The sequence below is a fragment of the Callionymus lyra genome, chromosome 13 (assembly GCF_982586985.1).
Source record: "Callionymus lyra chromosome 13, fCalLyr1.hap1.1, whole genome shotgun sequence".
Lineage (NCBI taxonomy): Eukaryota > Metazoa > Chordata > Actinopteri > Syngnathiformes > Callionymidae > Callionymus > Callionymus lyra.
Window position 1 is genome coordinate 19121033 of NC_141830.1, and position 21378 is coordinate 19142410.

General features: G+C 36.5%; 3 protein-coding genes across 3 annotated transcripts; 1 reads left to right on the forward strand and 2 right to left on the reverse strand.

Annotated features, from left to right (window-relative positions):
- Positions 1–72: 72 nt before the first annotated feature.
- pafah1b3 (platelet-activating factor acetylhydrolase, isoform Ib, gamma subunit) lies at positions 73–2554 on the forward strand. Its single transcript, XM_087806435.1, has 6 exons — positions 73–161; positions 386–518; positions 988–1077; positions 1160–1276; positions 1402–1524; positions 1589–2554. The coding sequence occupies exons 2-6, from the start codon at positions 438–440 to the stop codon at positions 1847–1849; spliced, it is 672 nt and encodes a 223-aa protein (XP_087662561.1). The 5' UTR covers positions 73–161; positions 386–437; the 3' UTR covers positions 1850–2554.
- Positions 2555–3593: 1039 nt separating this feature from the next.
- ceacam1 (CEA cell adhesion molecule 1) lies at positions 3594–10480 on the reverse strand. Its single transcript, XM_087806296.1, has 9 exons — positions 10303–10480; positions 8934–9224; positions 7277–7558; positions 6847–7110; positions 6363–6632; positions 5341–5592; positions 4997–5275; positions 4275–4529; positions 3594–4176 (listed from the first exon to the last, which is right to left on the reverse strand). Exons 1-9 carry the CDS (start codon positions 10355–10357, stop codon positions 4088–4090), a joined length of 2037 nt encoding a protein of 678 aa, XP_087662422.1. The 5' UTR covers positions 10358–10480; the 3' UTR covers positions 3594–4087.
- Positions 10481–13450: 2970 nt separating this feature from the next.
- Positions 13451–16574, reverse strand: LOC148067660 (cell adhesion molecule CEACAM2-like). The gene is made up of 5 exons (XM_087806303.1): positions 16526–16574; positions 15368–15676; positions 13886–14167; positions 13522–13811; positions 13451–13477 (listed from the first exon to the last, which is right to left on the reverse strand). The coding sequence occupies exons 1-5, from the start codon at positions 16572–16574 to the stop codon at positions 13451–13453; spliced, it is 957 nt and encodes a 318-aa protein (XP_087662429.1).
- Positions 16575–21378: the final 4804 nt, after the last annotated feature.

Here is a 21378-nt window from a genome sequence, read left to right on the forward strand (position 1 = left end):
AAATGAAGGCTCATAGTGGAACTAGATTTGGGTTTCATTCCATCGTTAAGGGAAAATAATTGACGTGAAATGACCCAAACCCCCTTAAGAGGAATGGTACACACGGCTAGTGAAATCCCACTTCCTGGTGCCAGATTGGGAGATATTTTTTGATTTTCATGGTAAACTTCATTCAATAACATTTAAAACAAATTCGTTAAATCAACATGCATCCACTATGTGTGTCTGAATAGATCTAAAAATGTCAATTCTATATTTGTATACACCCGGTTTCTGTTTACGTAGTTCAAGCGTCAGGTTAAAGTTGTCGACTAGCTGCTCATGCTAAGACAACACAGTTTAGGTTAGCAATGGTTTGGTCTAATGTTGAGCCTTGTGTCCGCAGAAACAACCAGAAACCTTTGCTGACCACCTCACAACCCGAATAAAGCCAAGTCATGAGCGCAGGGGAGCCAAACCCGGCCGCCACACCCACAGCTTGTGTGGACACTCAGGGTGACGGACGATGGATGTCTTTGGTGAGTCTTCAGAAAAAAATGGATTCGGTTTGTAAAAGTAGGGACAATATATCATGGATCAAACTTTAACTAGTCTCTAACTACACTAAAAGGGATCTTTTAATTGTCATACATAAAGAAATGAAGACATTTGACTTACTGCCAACTCCAATGACACTACACAATCTGGATGTAACTGGATGTACGATTATTTAGATGCAGTATTTTCTATGAATTGTTATCTTATCTGATATCTAATTGACATGGATGTAATCCCGCGTGAAATGTTTTGATGAATGTATTTATATACTTTTCTGTATGACTTGTTAATATCTTGGATCTTGTGGCTTTCAGAACAAAAGTGCTTTTATGTAGCGAACCCCTCGTGGGACAATTCTCAATACAATCTAAAGTATTGTTGTTGTTCTGTTGGGCAAGTTAAACTGTAAAATACTCGCTGTCTTTTTCTTCTTTCTGTCTCCGAATTTAGCACAACCGCTTCGTGAGTGACAGCAAAGACAAAGAACCTGAAGTTCTGTTTGTCGGTGACTCTCTTATCCAACTCATGCACCAGTTTTCGGTATGAAACATTTTGTGTTTTTTTTTTGTTTTTTTTAATCTAGTGCTTTATCTGAAAACGATGATTACATTTTTGTTCGCAGATCTGGCGCGAGTTGTTCTCCCCCCTTCATGCCCTGAACTTTGGGGTGGGAGGTGATGCAACACACCATGTGCTATGGAGACTGAGCAACGGAGAACTCGATAACATCAGCCCTAAGGTCTGAACTAATAGTCTGCTAATTGTTATAAAAAAAAATATTCTTGGCTTGAGTGCGTTGTCAAGTTTTTTTTCCCCCCATATATCTTTCGGTCATTCTCTCTCTCTCTCTCTCTCTCTCTCAAGGTTGTGGTGCTGTGGGTCGGGACAAACAATCACGGGCACAGTGCTGAGCAGATCTGTGGAGGAATCATGGAAATTGTTCAAGTAATCAAGAACAAATTGCCTCACGCCCACACTCTTGTTCTGGTGAGTTATCACTTCATTCGTCCCAACTTACTGGCATGATATGGATCGTTTAACATGTTTTCAGGGAGTGCTACCCAGAGGTAAATTACCAAACCCCCTCCGAGAGAGAAACGCTAATGTCAACCAACTGGTCCAGCAGGCCGTCTCCTCTCTTCCTCACGCCTCTTTCCTCAACGTCGATCCCGGCTTCGTCCACTCCAACGGAAGCATTTCCCACCAAGACATGTATGATTACTTGCACCTGACACCTCAGGCCTACCAGGCGGTGTGTGAGCCTTTGCATGCTCACCTGAAGTCCTTGTTGGAGAAGCCTGCCGAGAACTGAAGGGTTAAATTGTAACACTGCACAGGTCCTTCTTTTAGAGAACGAAGCTCTGATGTTATCGTCTTGAATTGATAAAAATCTTATTTAAGGGCTAAATCCTTTGTGATGTTTACCTCCTCTCCTCACTTCATGGATTCATAATCGCCGTCATAAACTTGTTGATCTTGTTTTGTGTTGGTTTATGTTCTGTTCTTCAGAGAAAATTTGATCTGTTCCAAACTTGAGCATTCCAAAGCGAAGGATCACACTTAAGGCTTCATAGATATCATTAAAAATGTGTCCCAACATTTTTCCTTCTTTCATCGACAGCAAGTTCATCAGTCACATAAGTCTGTTACAGATGCATAAGATGTTTAGTTTCCAAATGGATGAATCTGTAATAATAAAAAAAAAATACTATGCTAAGAAAACCGCTGTAACCCCAATGTGTTTTGCAACATAGCTTTCTTCTAAAGTCTTTTTCAATGACCAAAATTTGAAGTGATTGCAAACTATAATCTTTCCACCTCTTCAAGTGTGAAAATATTGATGTTGTGTGTCCACTTTTTCAATTGATTCTTCTTCAATGCTGCTTCTTGTTGGGCTCATAGTTTACTACGAAAGCTTTATTATTTTCCTTGAAGGGTCAAAATGTATTACTTGTTCTAGCTAAAATGTTCTTTAAGGTGTCTGATAATTGAAATAAATGTTGATGCAACAAATTGATTGGAAGTCTGAACTTGTGTGTGTCAACTTTTTAACTGTAAATGATGTATCACATACTACAGTTATTCCCAACCTGTGCGAAAGTATTGCAAGTGAGCCACAAAAAATCTTTTCCAAAATGGTATCATTTTTTTGTGGGAGGGTGGATGTTATATCAAAATAAAAATACACAATGTTTTAAATGTTAAAAGTCGTTAAGTTTAAAAGGATATTAAATATTGTCTAATATTCTTTTAATTATATTTTTTTAATTATATTATTATATTATTAGTCTAATACTGAAGTTGTAACAACATGTTACAGATGCTGTGTTAGTGACTGTGGAGCTTCCAATATGTTTCTCCTTTATTGATTACAGTCCTTTATGTTCAATCTTCGATTAAAAAGAGTGCTCTGAGTACACATTATAATGCCTTCGTATTTAAGGGGTCTGAGGTGGGCCTCAAAGGTTTTTGAGACTTAAAAGTGGGCCCAGAGTTGGAAAAGGTTGGGGACCACTGTTATACAACATTAGATTGATAGATAAACTTGATTGATCCTAGAAACCACAGGATTGTTTTGTTTTTCTCATTGACTCCTCGGTTTTCATTTTAGAGTGTAATCTTCAGCTGGGTACCACTGTGTGTTGATAGGAGGTTTACAAGCCAAAGCTAAAAGGAAATTGTTAGAAACCCCAACAACCTTCTATATTTAAGGTGTTGTGATGAGACAAATGACATTCTTTGAACCCCAAATGTTTTAAGTAAATGTAAAGTAGCTGTTTTGTTAGTACTTCTTAAATATGTAAGAAACATTATACTAGAAAATTTAACTGTACTAAGAATAATTGCATTGTGTTTATGTGCCTTCTTTCCTATGAATGTTGTCAATATCGTAATTCACATTTTTATTACCTAAAAATACTATAAAACGTGTGTCTTGAGTCTTGATATACGTTGGAAAAAATGAAAGATTTGACAAAAAACAGTCACAGGATTTTATTCAATCTAAAATTAAAAAAATAAAACTTATGTTAAACATAAAACACTGGAGAGAGAAATGTTGACAATCATATCGACTTTTATTTCAAGATTTTTTTTTCTATATGACAGAAATTAAATACATAAAAAATGATTCATTCCATTTAAATATTTCCAGTAAGAAACATTACTTTATCTAATGATTAAACATTGCATGGTTCTCAAATCATTCAGACAGAAAAGCATTTGATAATTTCACCTCTTCAACAAATCTAAGGTAAAAAAAAGTAATAAGATGAAGTAGATAGTTGATCAAATATTTTCTGATCACCGTCGTCTGTGGTTAAATAAAAGCTCCTTCACCCAACAATAAAACATTTCCTAAATGTTATATCTTTTAAAGAATAAAAAGGCATAGTTGTGCTTCTAGAAGGAAGTTGGCTGATGTTTATGAAGACTTAAAAATCAGAAATGTTTCCCATATCAATCTGAATCCAGGGGATTTATTGAAGTTATGTTTTGGCAGAACTATGATGAAAGATGAATAAAATAAAGATCCCCTTTATCAACCATTCTATGAGAGCAACAAGGTGAAGTATGAAGACATCAGGCCCAATAGCATCACAAGTTTGTGGGTTGTGAAGTGGGAAACAGAAGCGACACCTGGAAGAAAATAAATCAATACAATTATGAATGTAGACATCTTAATCCCGCTAATATTCCACCTTCTTCTAACATTTCCAGGGATGATTTAGACTCACCAGACAAGGTGAATGTTTTGCTCCGCATCATACTCATGTTGGTCACATGGTTTCTTGCCTGACAGCTGTAGTTCCCTTCCGTAAGTTTGCTTGCTGTGAAAGTAAAGGTCGGCTCGTTTCCTGGGATCGTTGGTTTGTTGTCCAGGAACCAGGAAAAGTCAGAATCGGGTCGGGATTCTGCAGAACAAGTCATGGACACAGTGCTGCCTTCTTTCGCTGAATCTGGACCAGTGACGCTCATGTTGAGTGGGCCGTCTGTAAAAAAAAAATATATTGACAGTCATATTAATTCCTGCTTAATTACCATTATATGCAGTAGGAAATATGTTAAAGTAGCATTTCTTGCTCACAGAGACTCTTGATTTTCCAGGAACCCTGTAATGACGTGACCAATCTGTTTCTGCTTGATTTAATATATTGAGAGAAAAATGTCTTGATATTTTCCAAGGTGATTTTTATTATGTCTCTATTTTGTTTTAAAAACTCATGATATTTTACACAAATTGTTGTTCCTCCATGTCAATAAAATCTTGCAAAATTCTAAAAGAAGTGGAAAAAAAGTTTTTCATGTATCCATTGATATAAATGAATAGCTTAACGTCGGACTAATTGTTATAAAGTATCTGGTAAAGAATAAAATAGAGCAAAAGCATATGTTACAATAAGTTTGTTGTATTGTTTTTGAAACAGTGTTTTGAAACAAACAAAATGAAGACACTCACAGTTTACCAGTAGGTGGTATGAAGGGCTTTGATGGTGCCGCACCTTGTTGGTAGCCACGCACTGGTATTTCCCATCATGCCAAAGTGTTAGTGTTCTAAAGAGAAGTGTGTTGTTAGTGTCATCAGACACCTGCGGGTCAGAGCTGTTCATTCCCAGGCTAACGTTGTCCTTCATCCAATAAATTGCGTCATACGGTCCAACAACATCGCACGTCAGGCTGAAGTTTTTCCCGTTGATTGGAACGGTTTGGTTCGTAAGCGTCACAGACCTAATTCTTTCTGTAGAGGCACAATCAAACCAGGGAATAAAACACTATTTGTTTGCGACTATTTCAATTACTCACCAATGACTGTCAACTTCTTGGAGGTTGTGCTGTTCAATCCTGTCACCTCATTAGAAGCCATGCAGGTGTATTCCCCACTCATGTTCACAAACAGACTTTCAGTTGTTAGCTGTGGGGAACTGGCTATGCGAGTCCCATTAAAGCACCAGCTAAACTTACTGGGAGGAACCGATAGAGCAGAGCACTCGAAGACAGCATTCTGTCCTGTTTCGGCAAATGAAGGTCCATCAATAACGGGGGTGTCTGGTCCATCTGCAACATCAACAGAGTAAGTTGATCAGATTAAGCACCTTAATAGCCATCTTTCTTTAACGTTTTTATAACATAGCTAATAACTTATCCCAATGAAATCTGGATTTCAAATGCTTTGAGCATATCGTTTCATAGTTAGCTGGGGCCAGAGGTGAGGGGCACTCTGGACAGGTCAGTCTTTAAATATAAAACACTTAACAAACGATTGATTTTTGTCTATTTGGATGAAGACTAAATGGGAGCAAAATTTTATGACAAATTAGAGTCGCCATAATCTGATTTACAGCAAGTTCCAAATCTGTATTTTGGTTCCCAGATATAGATAAAGATACAGATATGGATAGAGCCAGAAATAATACATGGCTATAATAACACAAGGGCCACGAATGACCCGTAGCCCGGACTGTGGACATGTCTGCTATACAGGTTTTGTGGTGAAAGGCTGTTTTGTTAAAGAGTAAAAAAGAAGCCAACGCTGCAATGAAGCATATCAGTAAGGGTTGGCCAAACCGGTCTCTAAAGTGGTGCAGGTTTTTGTTCCAACCGATCCAGCATGTACGGTTAAACCAATTGAGTTTCAGCTGACAGTCCACTAATTACTCTCCTAAACACCTGATTGGTAAAAAATAAAAAGTCCTCCTGATCGGTTTGAACCAAAACCTGCTCCCACAGCAGCTCTTTGTGAAACACTTTATACATCCCTGCATTATACCGTTCACCAGACCAATCAATGTCCACTTCAGGGTGTGATATACTGTATATATACTTACAGTTCACCACAAGTTTGTAGGGGGCGCTGGTCATGTTGCTGACAGCACTAGAGGCCCGACACCGATAATCTCCAACATCTGTGACCTGGACTGGGTTCAGGGTCAGGGTTTTGTCGCTCATATACGTTGTGTTGTCAGCATAAACCGGAGAACCATTTCTCCACCAGTCAACCTGGGCAAAGGAGCCTTGCACTTCGCAAGTCAGAGAAAAGGACTTGTTTTCTATTGCCAAGTCGCCAGAATCATTCACCATCACTGCTGCGACCGGACCTGAAGGGACAGAGGATGTAAGAGGAGGGATGGGTGATCTTAAAAAGATTTTTAAATTGTAAAATACTAGCCCCTTTTTTGAGAATAGTTTTGGTTAAAATTATTAGATGGTTACAGTACAGCAATATAGTTTCTAAATTGTTTCAGAGAGAAGAATTTACAAAATAACGGCCAACAATCTATGATCGTTTTGAGAATATAAATTTATACGTACCTAAAATCCGTATCATCGCACTTGCGCTGCTGAACCTCGACGTGACAGTGTTGTGAAAGACACATTTGTAATTCCCAGAGTTTTCTTCCTTGACCTTCAGTAGTTGAAGTTCTTCATTGGGATGGTTGAGGTTCATCTCGTTCACCATCCACTGGACAGTTGCTGTAGGGTAGGAGGAGGCAAAGCAAGCCAGCGTGATGTTTGACCCGGTTCTGTACGTGTGCTCTTCAGGCATGATGTACATTGAAGCGCTACTTGGTCCATCTGATGAAGCAAACCAGGTATATTTCATGTTTTGACAGTAGCTCAGACCTTGGATTTTAAAGGGCATCTTATGTGTTGATTTAAGTGTCTCTTATATTGATCTTGGACCTCTACATCAATTTAAGGGACACTTAAGTTAACGCTAAACTTCATTATCTTGACTCACAGCTGACGCTCAGTCGAACAGCCGAACTCATGCCTTGGCTGATATTGTTGGACACTTTACACTCATATGGACCAATGTCACTACGGGTCACATTGACAATCATGAGGGTGGAGCCCCCATCACTGATCTGGACTCTTCCCCCTGCCCCGATGACGGAGCTGTTGTGTAACCACTCGTACTCCAGAGATGTGCCATTGGACACAGAACAACGCAGAACAGCCGTGTCATTGAACTCCACCAGTTCAGTCTCATCAGCCACCAGGGTTGTATTTGTTACTGGAACTGAAAAGAGACAGAGTAACAGTTTCAAGAGATGTGTAGCTGATTTGAAAATCAGTAATAAGTGGCTGTAATTGTTGGGCAATATAGACATGGCTGCCTTGATTCTGTTTTGCTATTGCTTATTTTGCGTTATCAAATTATTTTTCTTTTATTCTGTACGGACAAAAAAAATCCCATTGTTGTTGTGGTTACAACACAAGCTTTGATTCTGATGATGTTGTTTTTAAACCATGTATCTTTATCTAAAAAGGGCACTTGAGTCAGCTTACCCTCTCACAGGTGCCACAGGAGTTCTACAGAATTCTTTTGGGCTCAAAATGCCATCAACTGCTCAGTTTTGGCTCACGAAGGCCAAAAAGGAAGAAAACAAATGTGTACTAATTGTACTACTTATTATGCTACAATAGACTAAATAGGCTAACTTTGAAGGGTTAAATTAAGATAGAGTTATGTAGCAAAAAATTTCAGAATGTGTCAGAATCGTCCCAAAAATATGCTAGCACCCTTTAAGCCAATGCAAGCATGGTAAACAGACCAGAAAATATTTTAAACTCAATTATGGCCTTTGCATCTTACATTTAAAATATACTGTATATACATGTAAATGGAGCTGCTGTGATCATGTCCTCTCCCCACTTTGGGATTAGTAAAGTAATCTTAATCTCAATCTTAATGTATTTAAATGAAAGTAGGTCTGTCTTTGTCAGTCCGCCTGATCCTAATGTCTTAGATCCTAAAGTTGCTTGAAAATCTTAGCATTTAGACTTTTGACCTCTCTACAATGTTTTGGAAATGGTCAGCCAGATCAGGTCCAGGGAAATGGGGCACAAGGGGAACCGAAGACCCACATGAAAAGTCAAAGATGTCCAATTTTGATGAAGACAGAATTACTTGAAAATGAGTATTACTCATTTTTCACCTCTCAGTGAAGGGGAAAGGGCAACAAGAAGTAAAGGGAAAGGTAACGTGAAAATTGTAATAGATCCAATATTGTTGACATTTTAAACATTTGCATTAAATGAATTATAAATAAATATATGAATAAGGAAATGGAGGTTACCAGAATGTTAGGGTGTGGGTAAGGGAGTTAAGACTCTCATTAAAATTCGAATACATCCCATCCCAAAGGATACAAAATTTAGTTTAGTTTTTTTCAGAATTCTACTGAAGTAGGTAAGCGACTATGGTGGCCTGTAAGATGTAATATATAAATGCAGTAATATTACAAGTCATCATTCAAATCAATTCAAATAATCAAGACAGATGGTGGGTCACAAGCTCACTTCCTTTGCAATTGGCATGCAAATAAAATCTTGGTGCTGACAGCAGGAAATATGTGGAATATGCAAACACGAAGAGTGATGAAGTTTTTTACCTTGGACAGAGAGTTTTAACGCGCCGTTAAAAGTATCAACCAATGACAGTGTGTACTCTCCAGAGTCTGTCAACTGCACTGAATGTAATGTCAGCGCCAACGTTGTGTCATTGAACACAATGCGATCCTTCCAGTCTTGGTCCAAGATCGGGATTCCTGGCAGGATTACGACAATTACACGTCCCTCAAACAGCCACGCGCCTGCAGAGTTGTTTGAGGTGCTGAAGAGCGTGACATCACTGCCCACTGGGACTGGATTACGAGAGGCATAGATCTGCTGACCAAAAACATCTAGACACAAGTCAACACATCAACATGCATCATCGTACTTAAAGAAGATTATTTAAAGTATTAATTACAAATTAATACAGCCAATCCCTCCTTCATTTATTGGTTACATTCCCGAACTCCCTTTAATTGGGGTTTGTATTCTAAAAAAACCCATTTATTTATTTTATTATTTCAATAAAGATAAACCTCTAAACATGTGTAATGTTGTCACTTCCTCTAACAGGTCAAGGTGCATCCCTCTATGAGAACTTTCCTCTTAAAATATGCTGAATTAACCTACAACCATAAGACTTAATAACACATTTTACACAAACAACCATGAATCAATGGATGCAAGCAGACACAGGCAGGATTTTGAAGCATGAGGTAGGTGGGTCATTAACATTTTACTGCTCTAGTCTGCTCAGTGGCCGCGTTTTTTTTTTCTTTGTTTAACCGATACGTTGGTGACGAACATTTAAGAAGGATTTTGTTTAATGGTTATTGCTTCTCATCAGCCATATGGTGTCGTCACAGACTTGGTGGGTGTGGAATCCCAAAACCGTTTAGTAGCTAAAGTCTGTTCACCACCTGCTAATAACTGGCACTATATATATATATATATATAATATTATATATTTGTTTTAAAATATCTAAACATACAGTATATGACGACGTGAATATAACAGTACAAAAACACAACAAAAACCCTTAGTATATGATATTATTATATTTCATTTCAATTCAATTTGTTTTTAAGTATCAAATCGTAACAACAATAACAAGTTATCTCAAGACACTTTACAGTTTAGGTAGGACATTATGGGAGAAATGTAATTGACATTTAATGTATTAAACATTGATCTAAGTTATCCTTCAAAATTACTTCTAAAATGTTAGTACGGACTTGTAAAAGGTATTTTATGTATTTCTTACCTTTTTCGGTAGAAAATAGGTTAAAATAAATCTTTGATAAGTTGGTAGAAATACCCCTAAATGAAAGCCTGTATTTTTTCAAACAAAGAAAACTAAATAAAATAATATAAAATTAAAACCATTTTTAATAAATATATTACAATCTATTGAGAAAAACACTTACCTGTGGTGAGAGATAGGATTATTTGAAAGAAGATAAACACTGCTGGAGATTCCATTGTCCCTGGATGTGGATCTTCCTGAAGCTGGACTTGATGTGAAATATTGTTTGATCAGAACCTTCTTATCAAGAGTTAATATTTGTTCTTTGTTGGTCAAGCTCTGTGCTTGACTGATGCAAATCCTCCCACCATCATGTCACCACGGACACACCTTGTTACGAGCCGGGTCCCTCCTGGCACCGAGGAGTGTTCATTTACTGTAAACCTTCGTCGTTTGGCAACTTTTGAAGCCAGTAACTACACTTACTCGTCATAGCTGATCGTCTTTTCTACATCAGGGTCTTCAACTACATCAATTGATCTTATATTTGTACAAACAAGATTACACTTTTACCACAATGATTTGCTCATATTGATTAACCACCAAGTTTCATCTGTAATATGACTGTTGAGTTGAAAACCTCACCCAATCCTCACTGACCTTTGATTCCCACAACGCTTTGAAATTGTTTTCACCATGTTTACTGTAACCAGCCCCACAGAGAATAATGAGTACATCCCTAAACAAAAGAATGTGCTTTCAATACGTCATCTAAAGGTAATATTTCACCAATCGTTTTAGAGCATAAACAATATGTATTATTATCTTGTAAAATAAATAATATGAACACTAGTTAAAGGTTAACAATGATGTCAAAACAGTGATACAATGTTTATTTATATATGTTCAAAAAAGGACATATTGGATAAATTGTTATTTGTACAATTTCTCTTTCAACATGAATTGCAAAAAGTTTATTAAAAGTAACTTTGAAAAAGGATATTTATTTTCATCTTAATTCTGAGTTTTGTAGATATTGATGAACACACTGACATTTCCAAAACTATTTTAATGGATTTTTTTCAATTTGCAGATATGTATAAGAACGTAGAGAAATGTATCGAATTGTAGTTAGTAACCCACAAATCAAACAATCTGCTGAAATGTGTTTTAATGATGCTAAAATGTTATTTATCGTCATGTAATAGTTTTTCTTCCAAAGATGCAGAATAGTGAACACTTCCTGATTTACCAAAATTCTACACAGTCCAGTTGCCTCACAGCGGAACCTTTTGGACTGAGGGAGAATCCATGACAACTTTTCGCATTTGTAATTGTGAACACATGGCTGAAGTGATTGGAATTTGATTTCTTTTTTTTCACAAAGGAAAAAAGCAGTATTTTTGAGATGTATTCAAGGCTGGCATGTTCTCTGTGTCGTTTTTAAGTTCTGCCAGTGTTGCGTGGGTTTACTCCGGGCACTCTGGTTTCCTCCCACAATCCAACTCATACAGATTTTGAACTTGGGTATTAGTGTGTGAATGGTTGTATGTCTTTGTGTGTCTTGCGACAGATAAGCGTCCTGTCCATGGTGTCCCCTGCCTCTCATCTATAGAATCTGGAATATTCTATAGGTGAATATTCCGTGACACCCACAAGGTATTAAGCAGTAAAGAAAATGAATGAGTCATTCATATTCCATATAATAATAATTACAGAAAATAAAATTATAAAATAGTTGAATATTGATTACAGTGACAATTATTTGAGCTCAAACGAATACAATCATTGATGATGAAACTATCTTAAAGAGGTTAACCATTTTTATTATTTCAAGAAAACTGATGATTCAGCAAAGTTAACATTCAGAAAATATCTGTTAGAGTGAAAAGTTTCACAGTCATTCAAGCACATTTGGGAGCTGATGACTAAGTAAACACACACCGTCAATGATAAACTTTATGGCCGTGTTTAAATTAAAAACCAAAGTGTAAATACATATAATGAGGGTTACTGTGCAAATATGTAATTTCCCAGTTCAAACCTCTAAATACAATTGTCACAAACTCACTCAAGCATGTTCTGGCTTTCATACAAAAACAATTATTGCAACATTTGGTTGACTCTTTTGAAACATTTTCCAACACTGTTATATATGGTGCTTAAATCAGGAGATATGATCATTTATTTATCAGTAACACTATATATTATTATATAGATATATTTTATACATGCTATATTTCCACATTTTTGTTAAGTTTGTTTCTTTGAAATTTGGTAAATTTAGTAATGCTAGGCTCAACCTGGAACAAATTAATACAAAGATAAATATGAAGATAAATCATTATTTGTGATTCTTCAAAATTAATAATGAATATCTTTGGCAGCCCTCTTTGAGCTGATGGAGTTGTCAATATCTGTAAGAGGAAAAAAAGGAGAGAATTTTTTTTGTATTGTTAAACTATAATGTATATATGTAAAAAAAATAAAATAAATAAAGGTCCAATTAGTAGATGAACATTACCCTTATTAAGCATTAATATAACCTTATTTATTTCAAGTTTCATTTGAATTATCTATCAATTTAAAAATTAGACAAGAGTATATTTTAAGCTTATTTTTTAGCAAACTTTCAGTATCTCATGGCAATACCTGTTAGCATGCATATTATTTTACGCTTGTAACCTAGGAACTTCCCCTACAAACAAGCTAAATATAATAATACAGCCTTGTTTAATGTTTTCAAGAACATCTTGAGGCTTCATTACAAATGGGGCGTTACAGACAAGCAGTATGGAGTTATTTGGATGTTATTAAGTATGTCTTTTTGGACAAAGAAAAGTGAGCACCGGGTGCTACCGTCAAAAGGAAATTTTACCTTTATGGCTGTAATGAATTACTCTGGAAAAACCTTGGGTGAACTATAACTGCGTTATAATGGCTGCAGTGATTGTTGAAAAAAATATAACTTTTGTAATCATTTTGATGGTTGAGTTTAACTGTTCTGCATAATAATACGAAATTGTACTGTTGTTTTTTTCTTGCAGACGATGCATTTTGCCACACTGACAAATGTTGTAGTGAAGAAAGAAGGCTGTCTATGCGTGTAATGCAATGTAATCACAAACAATATGTGCCTTTTCATTTTAATATCTGTGACCTTAATAAATTAATTCTAATATTTTGAATGATAAGTTGATTTTAGCATCCAGGTTATTTGTGTCAGACTCTTAACTTTAAACTTCATAAAAGTCTGCTCTGATTGGTAGACTACACCATTCCCATCATTGCAAGTCCAAGTACCACCAGAATAAAGAGAAGACCCAGGTTTAGAGCATGTGGTCCAGCTGCTGCATCTATAGATAAAAACAAAAGTAGCTTAGTTTAGAGATTCTTTTACCGAATGCAGCATCAACTCACTGCTGATCCAGACGTTGGCCGTCAAGTTGCTGCTCAGCTTGGTTTCATTGTTGAAGGCCAAACAGGTGTACGGTCCAATGTGACCATCGTTGAGGTTGAGGAGTTGCAGGTCAGGGCCTGTAGCGTTGTTGATCAATTCTCCTTTGAATGCCCACTGGAGCCGGGCGGGCGGACTGCACTGGGCCGAGCAGAGCAGAGAGAGATTGGAGCCGATCAAAAAGGAAGTGGAATTGTGTCCATTTATGGTGAGCGCCATGTTGTCAGGACCGTCTGTTAGAGAAGACGGAGAGAAACCATATTTATTTCTTTGTTACGTTGATTATTGTTACAATAGTTTGACTCACAAAGAACGGTGAAGTTCAGTGCGTCGCTGGAGCCGTTACTGACGAGATTTGACGCGAGACACACAAACGGGCCCCGGTCGTAGCGAGTCACATCTACTATGGTGAGAGTGGAGTTTCGGTCGGTGAGTTGAATCCGTCCAACGGCCGTGACCTCGGAGCTGCCGTTCATCCAGACGTAGGAGAGAGACGACCCGGACGAGACAGAACACTTGACAACAGCAGAAGATTTCAGTTCTGTCAGCAAAGTGTGATTCACCTGCAGGGTCACGTTTACAACTGGTTCTGTGGACACGAGAGACAAGTTGTGTAAGAATACTTTCATTCATTCTCAATCATGTTAGTGAATTCAAACAAGGGAACACATTATTAACCAATTAGCCTTCCCTTATTTAGGATTTCCTTGAACTACTATCACCTAAATGTAGAAACTTTAGATTATTTATTTAGCAAAAAAAAAAGACCCAGCATTAAATAAGAAGTAGAAAAATGAACAAATGTGCTGTGAGGTTAATGAGGCCAAAAAACTCTTACTAAACATAACAAACAATAAGAAAATCAAGGCAGTGTAGACATGTACCAAGAAGTTAATTTACAACTTTATTTTGATTACTTTTTTATCAGTATTTTAAAAATCGGTGATAGCAAAGAGAACATCTGTAGAGCGGATGGGAGTGTTGCTGGTGCATCTCCAGTTGGGTTTGCGAACCACCGATAAAAATAAATCTGTTCTCTTCTCAACCTCTTTTTAAAGTTTAATTGAAATCCAATGGGTTTTTTTTAAGTTATGTAGCAAACAGGCAGAAACAAAGACAAACAGAAATAAGGAAGGTTGGCGGATAAAATAGATGGACAGACAGACAGACAGACAGACAGAAAAAAAGAAAGAAAGACAAACAGACAGACAGACGGACACAGAGAAAGGCAGACAGACAGACAGACAGACAGACAGACAGACAGACAGACAGACAGACAGACAGACAGACAGAAAGAAAGAAAGAAAGAAAGAAAGAAAGAAAGAAAGAAAGAAAGAAAGAAAGAAAGAAAGAAAGAAAGAAGGAAGGAAGGAAGGAAGGAAGGAAGGAAGGAAGGAAGGAAGGAAAGAAAGAAAGAGAGAAAGAAAGAAAGAAAGAAAGAAAGAAAGAAAGAAAGAAAGAAAGAAAGAAAGAAAGAAAGAAAGAAAGAAAGAAAGAAAGAAAAAGACAGACAGACAGACAGACAGACAGACAGACAGACAGACAGACAGAAACAATGACAAATGTTTTGGGTTGTGAGTTCAATATGATTGAAGGTTATTAAAAAAAAATATTCTTGTGCGGTGAAGAGAGTGAAGACAGTACGGCGAGGGTCAAAACGATGTTTTGAGGGGATTATCAATTAATGAATTAAATGGTTCGGCCACATTCTAGGATCAGCCTCTTCAGGGATGGGTTGAGTCTCAAGATGAAAGAGGTTCATCATCTCATCACATCAGCGTCTTCTCACCTAGAACACTCAGGACCGTGTTTGCAGAGAGATCGGGTTCGGTCCCGTGAACCTTGTAGACTCCAGAGTCGGCGGCGGTGACCGACGACAGAGTCAAAGCTCCAGTGGTGACGTTGACGGTCGCTCTGTCGGTGTGACTCGGAAACACGGCGAGTTGGTCTCCGACCCAGGTGACTATCAACGCTTCTCCCACCAACCAGCGTCCATTGTTCAGGGTGGTCGGAGGAGACAGAGACAGAATGACCGTGTCCCCGACCACAGCCGGATTGATGGACGGTACCACCAGGACGGATCCACACACACAAACCCCTGAGGGAGGGAGCAAATCAGTACTGTACATTTGTTTTAATTAATGTTAAAATCATCACATTAATATCAGTTCAGTTGGACATTTATGAAGAGAGACAGTCAGACGGGAGGAATATTTGAATGTAGATAATAAAATCTGCAATATTATTTTTCACTTGTTATATATACAAACTCAATTAAAAATAAATAGCAATTATCCTAAAATAACAGATCATCCTAAAGGAAATAATTGTTTTTTTAGATGAATGTACAAATGTACAAATAACCCAGAGCCATTAAAACAAGTGCAATACATTTAGAAATGATGATGAACATGAATCCGTGAATTAACCTGGACAATGATTAAATAAATCAACCTCAAGATTGAGAGTATAGCTCTTTGGATTTCAGGTCACTTGTCAAATGTATGGCATTTGACAAGTGTTTGAATATGATCCCATTGAGGAGTCACAGACATTATTGCCTTCAAATTATTATTTTTACTCCCAGAAAATCTTTTGTAGAATCCTTTATTTTTCTAAAGTAAATTCTGTTTTTTCATCAGCAATAATCACGTGAAATATTATGATCAACTGTAGCACATCTTTGTGGCTGTGTTGCCAATCAATCAAATATATTTAAAAAAGAACAACACCATTTTTTTGATAACATAACAATGAATATAAAAACAAATGAAAAAAAAACCCTCCAGCCCTCAAATTATTTAATGTATGTCAAGTAAGTTCATCCTTTATCTGTGTTTCATCGAAAGTATCAGTGCATTAACCAACCAAACTTGTATTAAAAGGGTTAAATCTTAAATGTTCATCATTGCTTTTGATTAAAAGGATAAAGCGACTTAAAAAATACCTTGAATAAAAATCAGCAGCGCTAATATTCCTTCCTTTTTCCGGTCCATTTTGGTCAGTGCTCAGAAGGTTTGTTGTCGGCTCGCTATTATAGCGACAGGACGTCCAGCCTCCCCCACATAGATACCCAACACAAGCCTCTTATCTTCGGGGGCTCCTGCTTATTTGGCGTTCTTTCTTGACAAACTTACAAAAGGCACGACAGTTTTCGTTTGCCAAATGATAAATTCTGACAGATGGAATGTATGAAAACATGGAGGTGATGGGAGGAGGAGGAGGAGAGGGGGGGGGGGGGGCACAGCTTTCCATGATCATGAATTATAGCAGAATTGTGAAGAGACATCACAGAAGAAGAAGAATAAAGGAGATGTTTGTGAGAGTTTGTGATGGGACATTTCAAGTCTGGTAAAATATAAACTTCCACTTGTATATAGGGAATACTGCTTTTAATCTGAAAATGAATGTATTTGAACAATAATTCATTCATAATTTTTATCTTTAATTCTTTAATCATTAGAATTATACATAAAAAAAGGCAGTAAATGTATATACTTTTTATGTGCACACATTTTATTTTAGTGACATGGACCCTAAATGCATTTTGTCTAGTGTATTTTTTTCTCATCCTTCCCCCCAAATGTGTTGCTTAGTTACTGGTTGTTACTGATTCCTTACTGCTGAGTCATGAGTATTTGAAGAAGATAAGACTGTAGACTGAAGCTAACGTTGCTTTGGTTAACCTGAGGCTTTACATTATCCTGTCACTGATGAAGAAGTCACTTGTTGTCTTGACTTTTACGAGGAGATTAATCAATATGTCTTGATCAGGACAGATTTTAGTCGATTTGTGTCGATGAATTTCTACATATTTGTTACTTTTTTTTTTCTATTGACATCCTCAGTGACTTACTCGAGGGGCCCTAAAAAGATGAGAAGTTAAGCTGAACTGTAAAATCAATACGTTTTTTATTGTCCAATACAAGCATAACATTTGGAAAAAGTCCGAAAAGAATTGACTCTTTAGCGCCTCTGAGTGGGTATTATTCAAAACATACGTGTTTAGGTGTGTGTGTGTGTGTGTGTGTGTAAGAGAGAGATATTTAATGTCAATAATCCCAATGTTTCCTCTTTTACCACCTCCAGGTGTGTTTGTGTTTACTCAGTGTCGGCCTGGATTCAAAGCAGATGAAAACCGACATTTGTTGTACCTTTTGTCGTCCAATTACTGCCACAATTAATTTAGTTCCAGAACATTGGATGGAAGATGAAAAGAAAATGGATGTCTTTACATCGGGGGAATATTGCATATGTCAGTGGAGCAGAGTTCAGGCTGCGAGCGCACCTGTGTGATATGCCTGACACACACAGGTGATTGATGCAGAGGCCGGTCTGTTTGCTCTGGATGACTGTGTGAGTGAGTATCGGTGACGGCTGACCTCTGACCCCACACTTGTATTTTTGACAATGAATCACAGAGAGAAAATATTTGTATTTATATAACAAATCTCATGCCTTGTGAGTTACTAACACATGGATAAAAAAAAAAAAGAAAGAGCTGTGAAATATTCAAGTAGGGCCATAAGGAAGTCTATTGAATTGTTTGAAATGTTGTATTTTTGTTTACATGAAATTATTATTTTTTAAATAATTGCTTCTTTTTTTTTTTACACACAGAATTTGATATTCTAATTCTAATAATTTAAGTTTCTTAATTCAGTTCTTTTAATTAGTAGACTTTTAAATTCAATAATTAAAGATTAAATATAGAATATTGGTATAATTGTTCGGGCTTTTCCTTGATTTTCTGGAACTCCTGTTGTGTTATCAGTTTTATCTTGACCTTTAAAGTATATACTTTATTGAATATTGTTTTGATTGTTTAAGCGCTTTGTGACCCTGGTCTGGAAAAGCGCTATATAAATAAAAATGACTTACTTACTTACTTACTTGAAAAGGCTTTGGAATTTTTAATTGAAAAGTTTATTAATTAAAAAATATTGAATTGTGAATAATAATGTTAAATTATTGGAATAAAAAACTCTATGAGTACAATAAAAAAAACAAAACATTTATTTTGAAAATTCAATTATTACAATTTTTTTCTTCACATTCAATTCTTCAATTAAAAATGATTGAATTTAATAATTCCAAAAATTGATGCTAAAAAGAAAATTAAATAAAGCAATTAAAAGTGACAACATTTGACATTAATGATCTAATCCATTAAATAAAAAAAAAAGGTTGGTGGCATCATACTGAGATTAGGGATTATTGGATGGAACGATTGGTTGTTTGAATTTAAGGAGTCCTTTATTTATGGTAGGAAAGGCATAACAACACACATCTGGCAGCAATATACAAATGTATATTTAAAAAGAAAATCATCACGACCATGCTTTAAAGTTATTACATTATAAAGTTCTACCCCGTCTGAATTCTCGGCGAACGAGAGGTTACGAGAGCGAAGTCCATTATGATGTAAAAATAGGCTTCACTCCTCCTCCAATCAGCTGTAATCACTGCCAGCTTTGTTTTTACAAATAAAGACTTCCTTGGAGGTGCAAACCTCTATGCTTGACCAATCACAGTGGGCGGGGCTTAAGAACATTTTGTAATTTAATATTTCAATTAAAAAGAAAGAGTTTTGTACAAACAGAAACATACTGATGTTCAATTTAAGTGACACTCAATTTAACACATTAGTTGCCCTTTAAACACATATACTAAGTATCTGCATTCAGTATTTTTGCAAGTTTGTAAATGTGTTTCAGTAGTTTGTTGATGTTTCATTAATATGTATGAATCCTTTAAGATGATAAAATAAGTATGATAGTTAAGGAACAAAAATGAGACTTTTGAGTTAATTTAAAAGTTCGCTTCACAGAAGTCTTGATTTTCTTGGGTTTTTTTTTTTTTGCTAAGAGATTCCCAAAGATAATCAACTAACCTTCTTGACTGACTTGGTGAAATTATGTTCAACTTTAAAGTGATGACATTGTAATAGTGTAACTGTTTGATGGATGGATTGGAATATTTTGAAGGTCTCGTCTCGTCATTTTCACTCACAGAGATCCTTGACTGTTCTTTACCTTCTATGAAGGAATGAAACAAACAAGCTTCTAACTCGCTACTGCCACCCAGTGTTCAATTGTGTTCCTTGTTTCATATTGTATTCCCTATTTCAAAAGTGGCTCTTCTTTATAAAGTAGACCGTGTTCCAAATTATTACGCAAGTGTTATAAAGATGACTTTTTTTTTTTCAATTAAACTAATGGACGGTATTGTGTCCAAGGATGTCTTTGGATCACTGAAATCAATCTCAGACACATGTGACCAATTAGTTTGACGCGTGATCCCAATTATGGAAAAACTACTTATGAAGGGCGTTCAACATAGTTAAGCAGATGACTATTTCAAAGCAATATGGTAAAGAAAGATGATCTCTCTGCTGCCGAAAAGCGTGAAATAGTTCAATGCCTTTGTTGGGGTATGAAAACCTTACATATTTCACGAAGACTTAAGCAGGATCATGTGGCTGATTCGGAGCATAAAGTATCAAACAGATATTTGAAGTTCCTCGTGCCTCTGGAGTCCCACGAACATCAAGGTGTAGGATCCTCCAGAGGTTTGCAGTTGTGCGTAAACCTTCTATTCGGCCACCCATAAACAATGCTCACAAGCAGAAACGGCTGCAGGGGCCCCAGAAATACATGAAGACTAATTTTCAAACTGTTTTGTTCACTGATGAGTGCCGTGCAACACTGCATGGTCCAGATGGATGGAGTAGTGGATGGTTGGTGGACGGCCTCCATGTCCCAACAAGGACAATGTCAGCAAGGAGATGGCGGAGTCTGGTTGGCCCCTTTAAGGTCCCTGAAGGTGTGGAAATGACCTCTGTAAAGTATGTGGAGTTTCTGCCTGACCACTTTCTTCCATGGTACAAAAGAAAGAACTGTGCTTTACGTAACAAAGTCATCTTCATGCTGCAAGGAATAGCTTTGCATCATTGGCTGCTCCTCCCCTGACCTCAACCCTATTGAGAACCTCAAGCAAAAGATCTATGAGGCTGGAAGGCAGTTCACATCCAAACAGCAGCTCTGGGAGGCTATTCTGCAAAGAAACTCAAGCAGAAACTGTCCAAAAACTCACAAGGTCAATGGATGCAAGAATTGTGAAGCTTCTATCAAATAATGAGTCCTATGTTCAAATGTAACTTGACCTGTTAAGATGCTTTTGATTGAAATAGCTTTTTATTTCTGTAACTATGACCTCCTAATGCTGAAAATAAAATAAAAAAAAAATGCATTTTCAGTTATAAAATGCTATAAAACTCTGACATGCGTAATAATTTGGAACAGTGCATTTTAAGTTTTTTATTCTTAAAAAAAAACATTCTAGTTCCTTAAGTGACAGTTGATGACTTGAAAATTATACTGACTGTCGTGCATTGACTTTATAGAAAAATCTGAGAAAAATATAATTTGCGTAATCATTTGGAACACCGTGTATATGTATATACATGTATAAATAACTAATGAGCCACTTGGCGGAGGTTCTGTTATTAAAATGCCTTTTTAATTCATTAGTCAAACAGATTTGAATATTCAGATTTGAAAAGTAGCAACATGATTCAAGGAAGCTCATTTATCAGGAAAAAAAATATTAAAACTTCAAGTTTTTTTTTATTGTGGTATTTTTACAAATGCTTATCAATAACATTATTTCTTTTACATACAGTATATATACAAAAAAATATTGACCTGGCATCCTGGCGTCTTTTTTTTTTAAACGATCAAACACTGTAAAACATGAAGATCCTTAATATAATGCATTGGTGTTTTAAAATGAAACAAT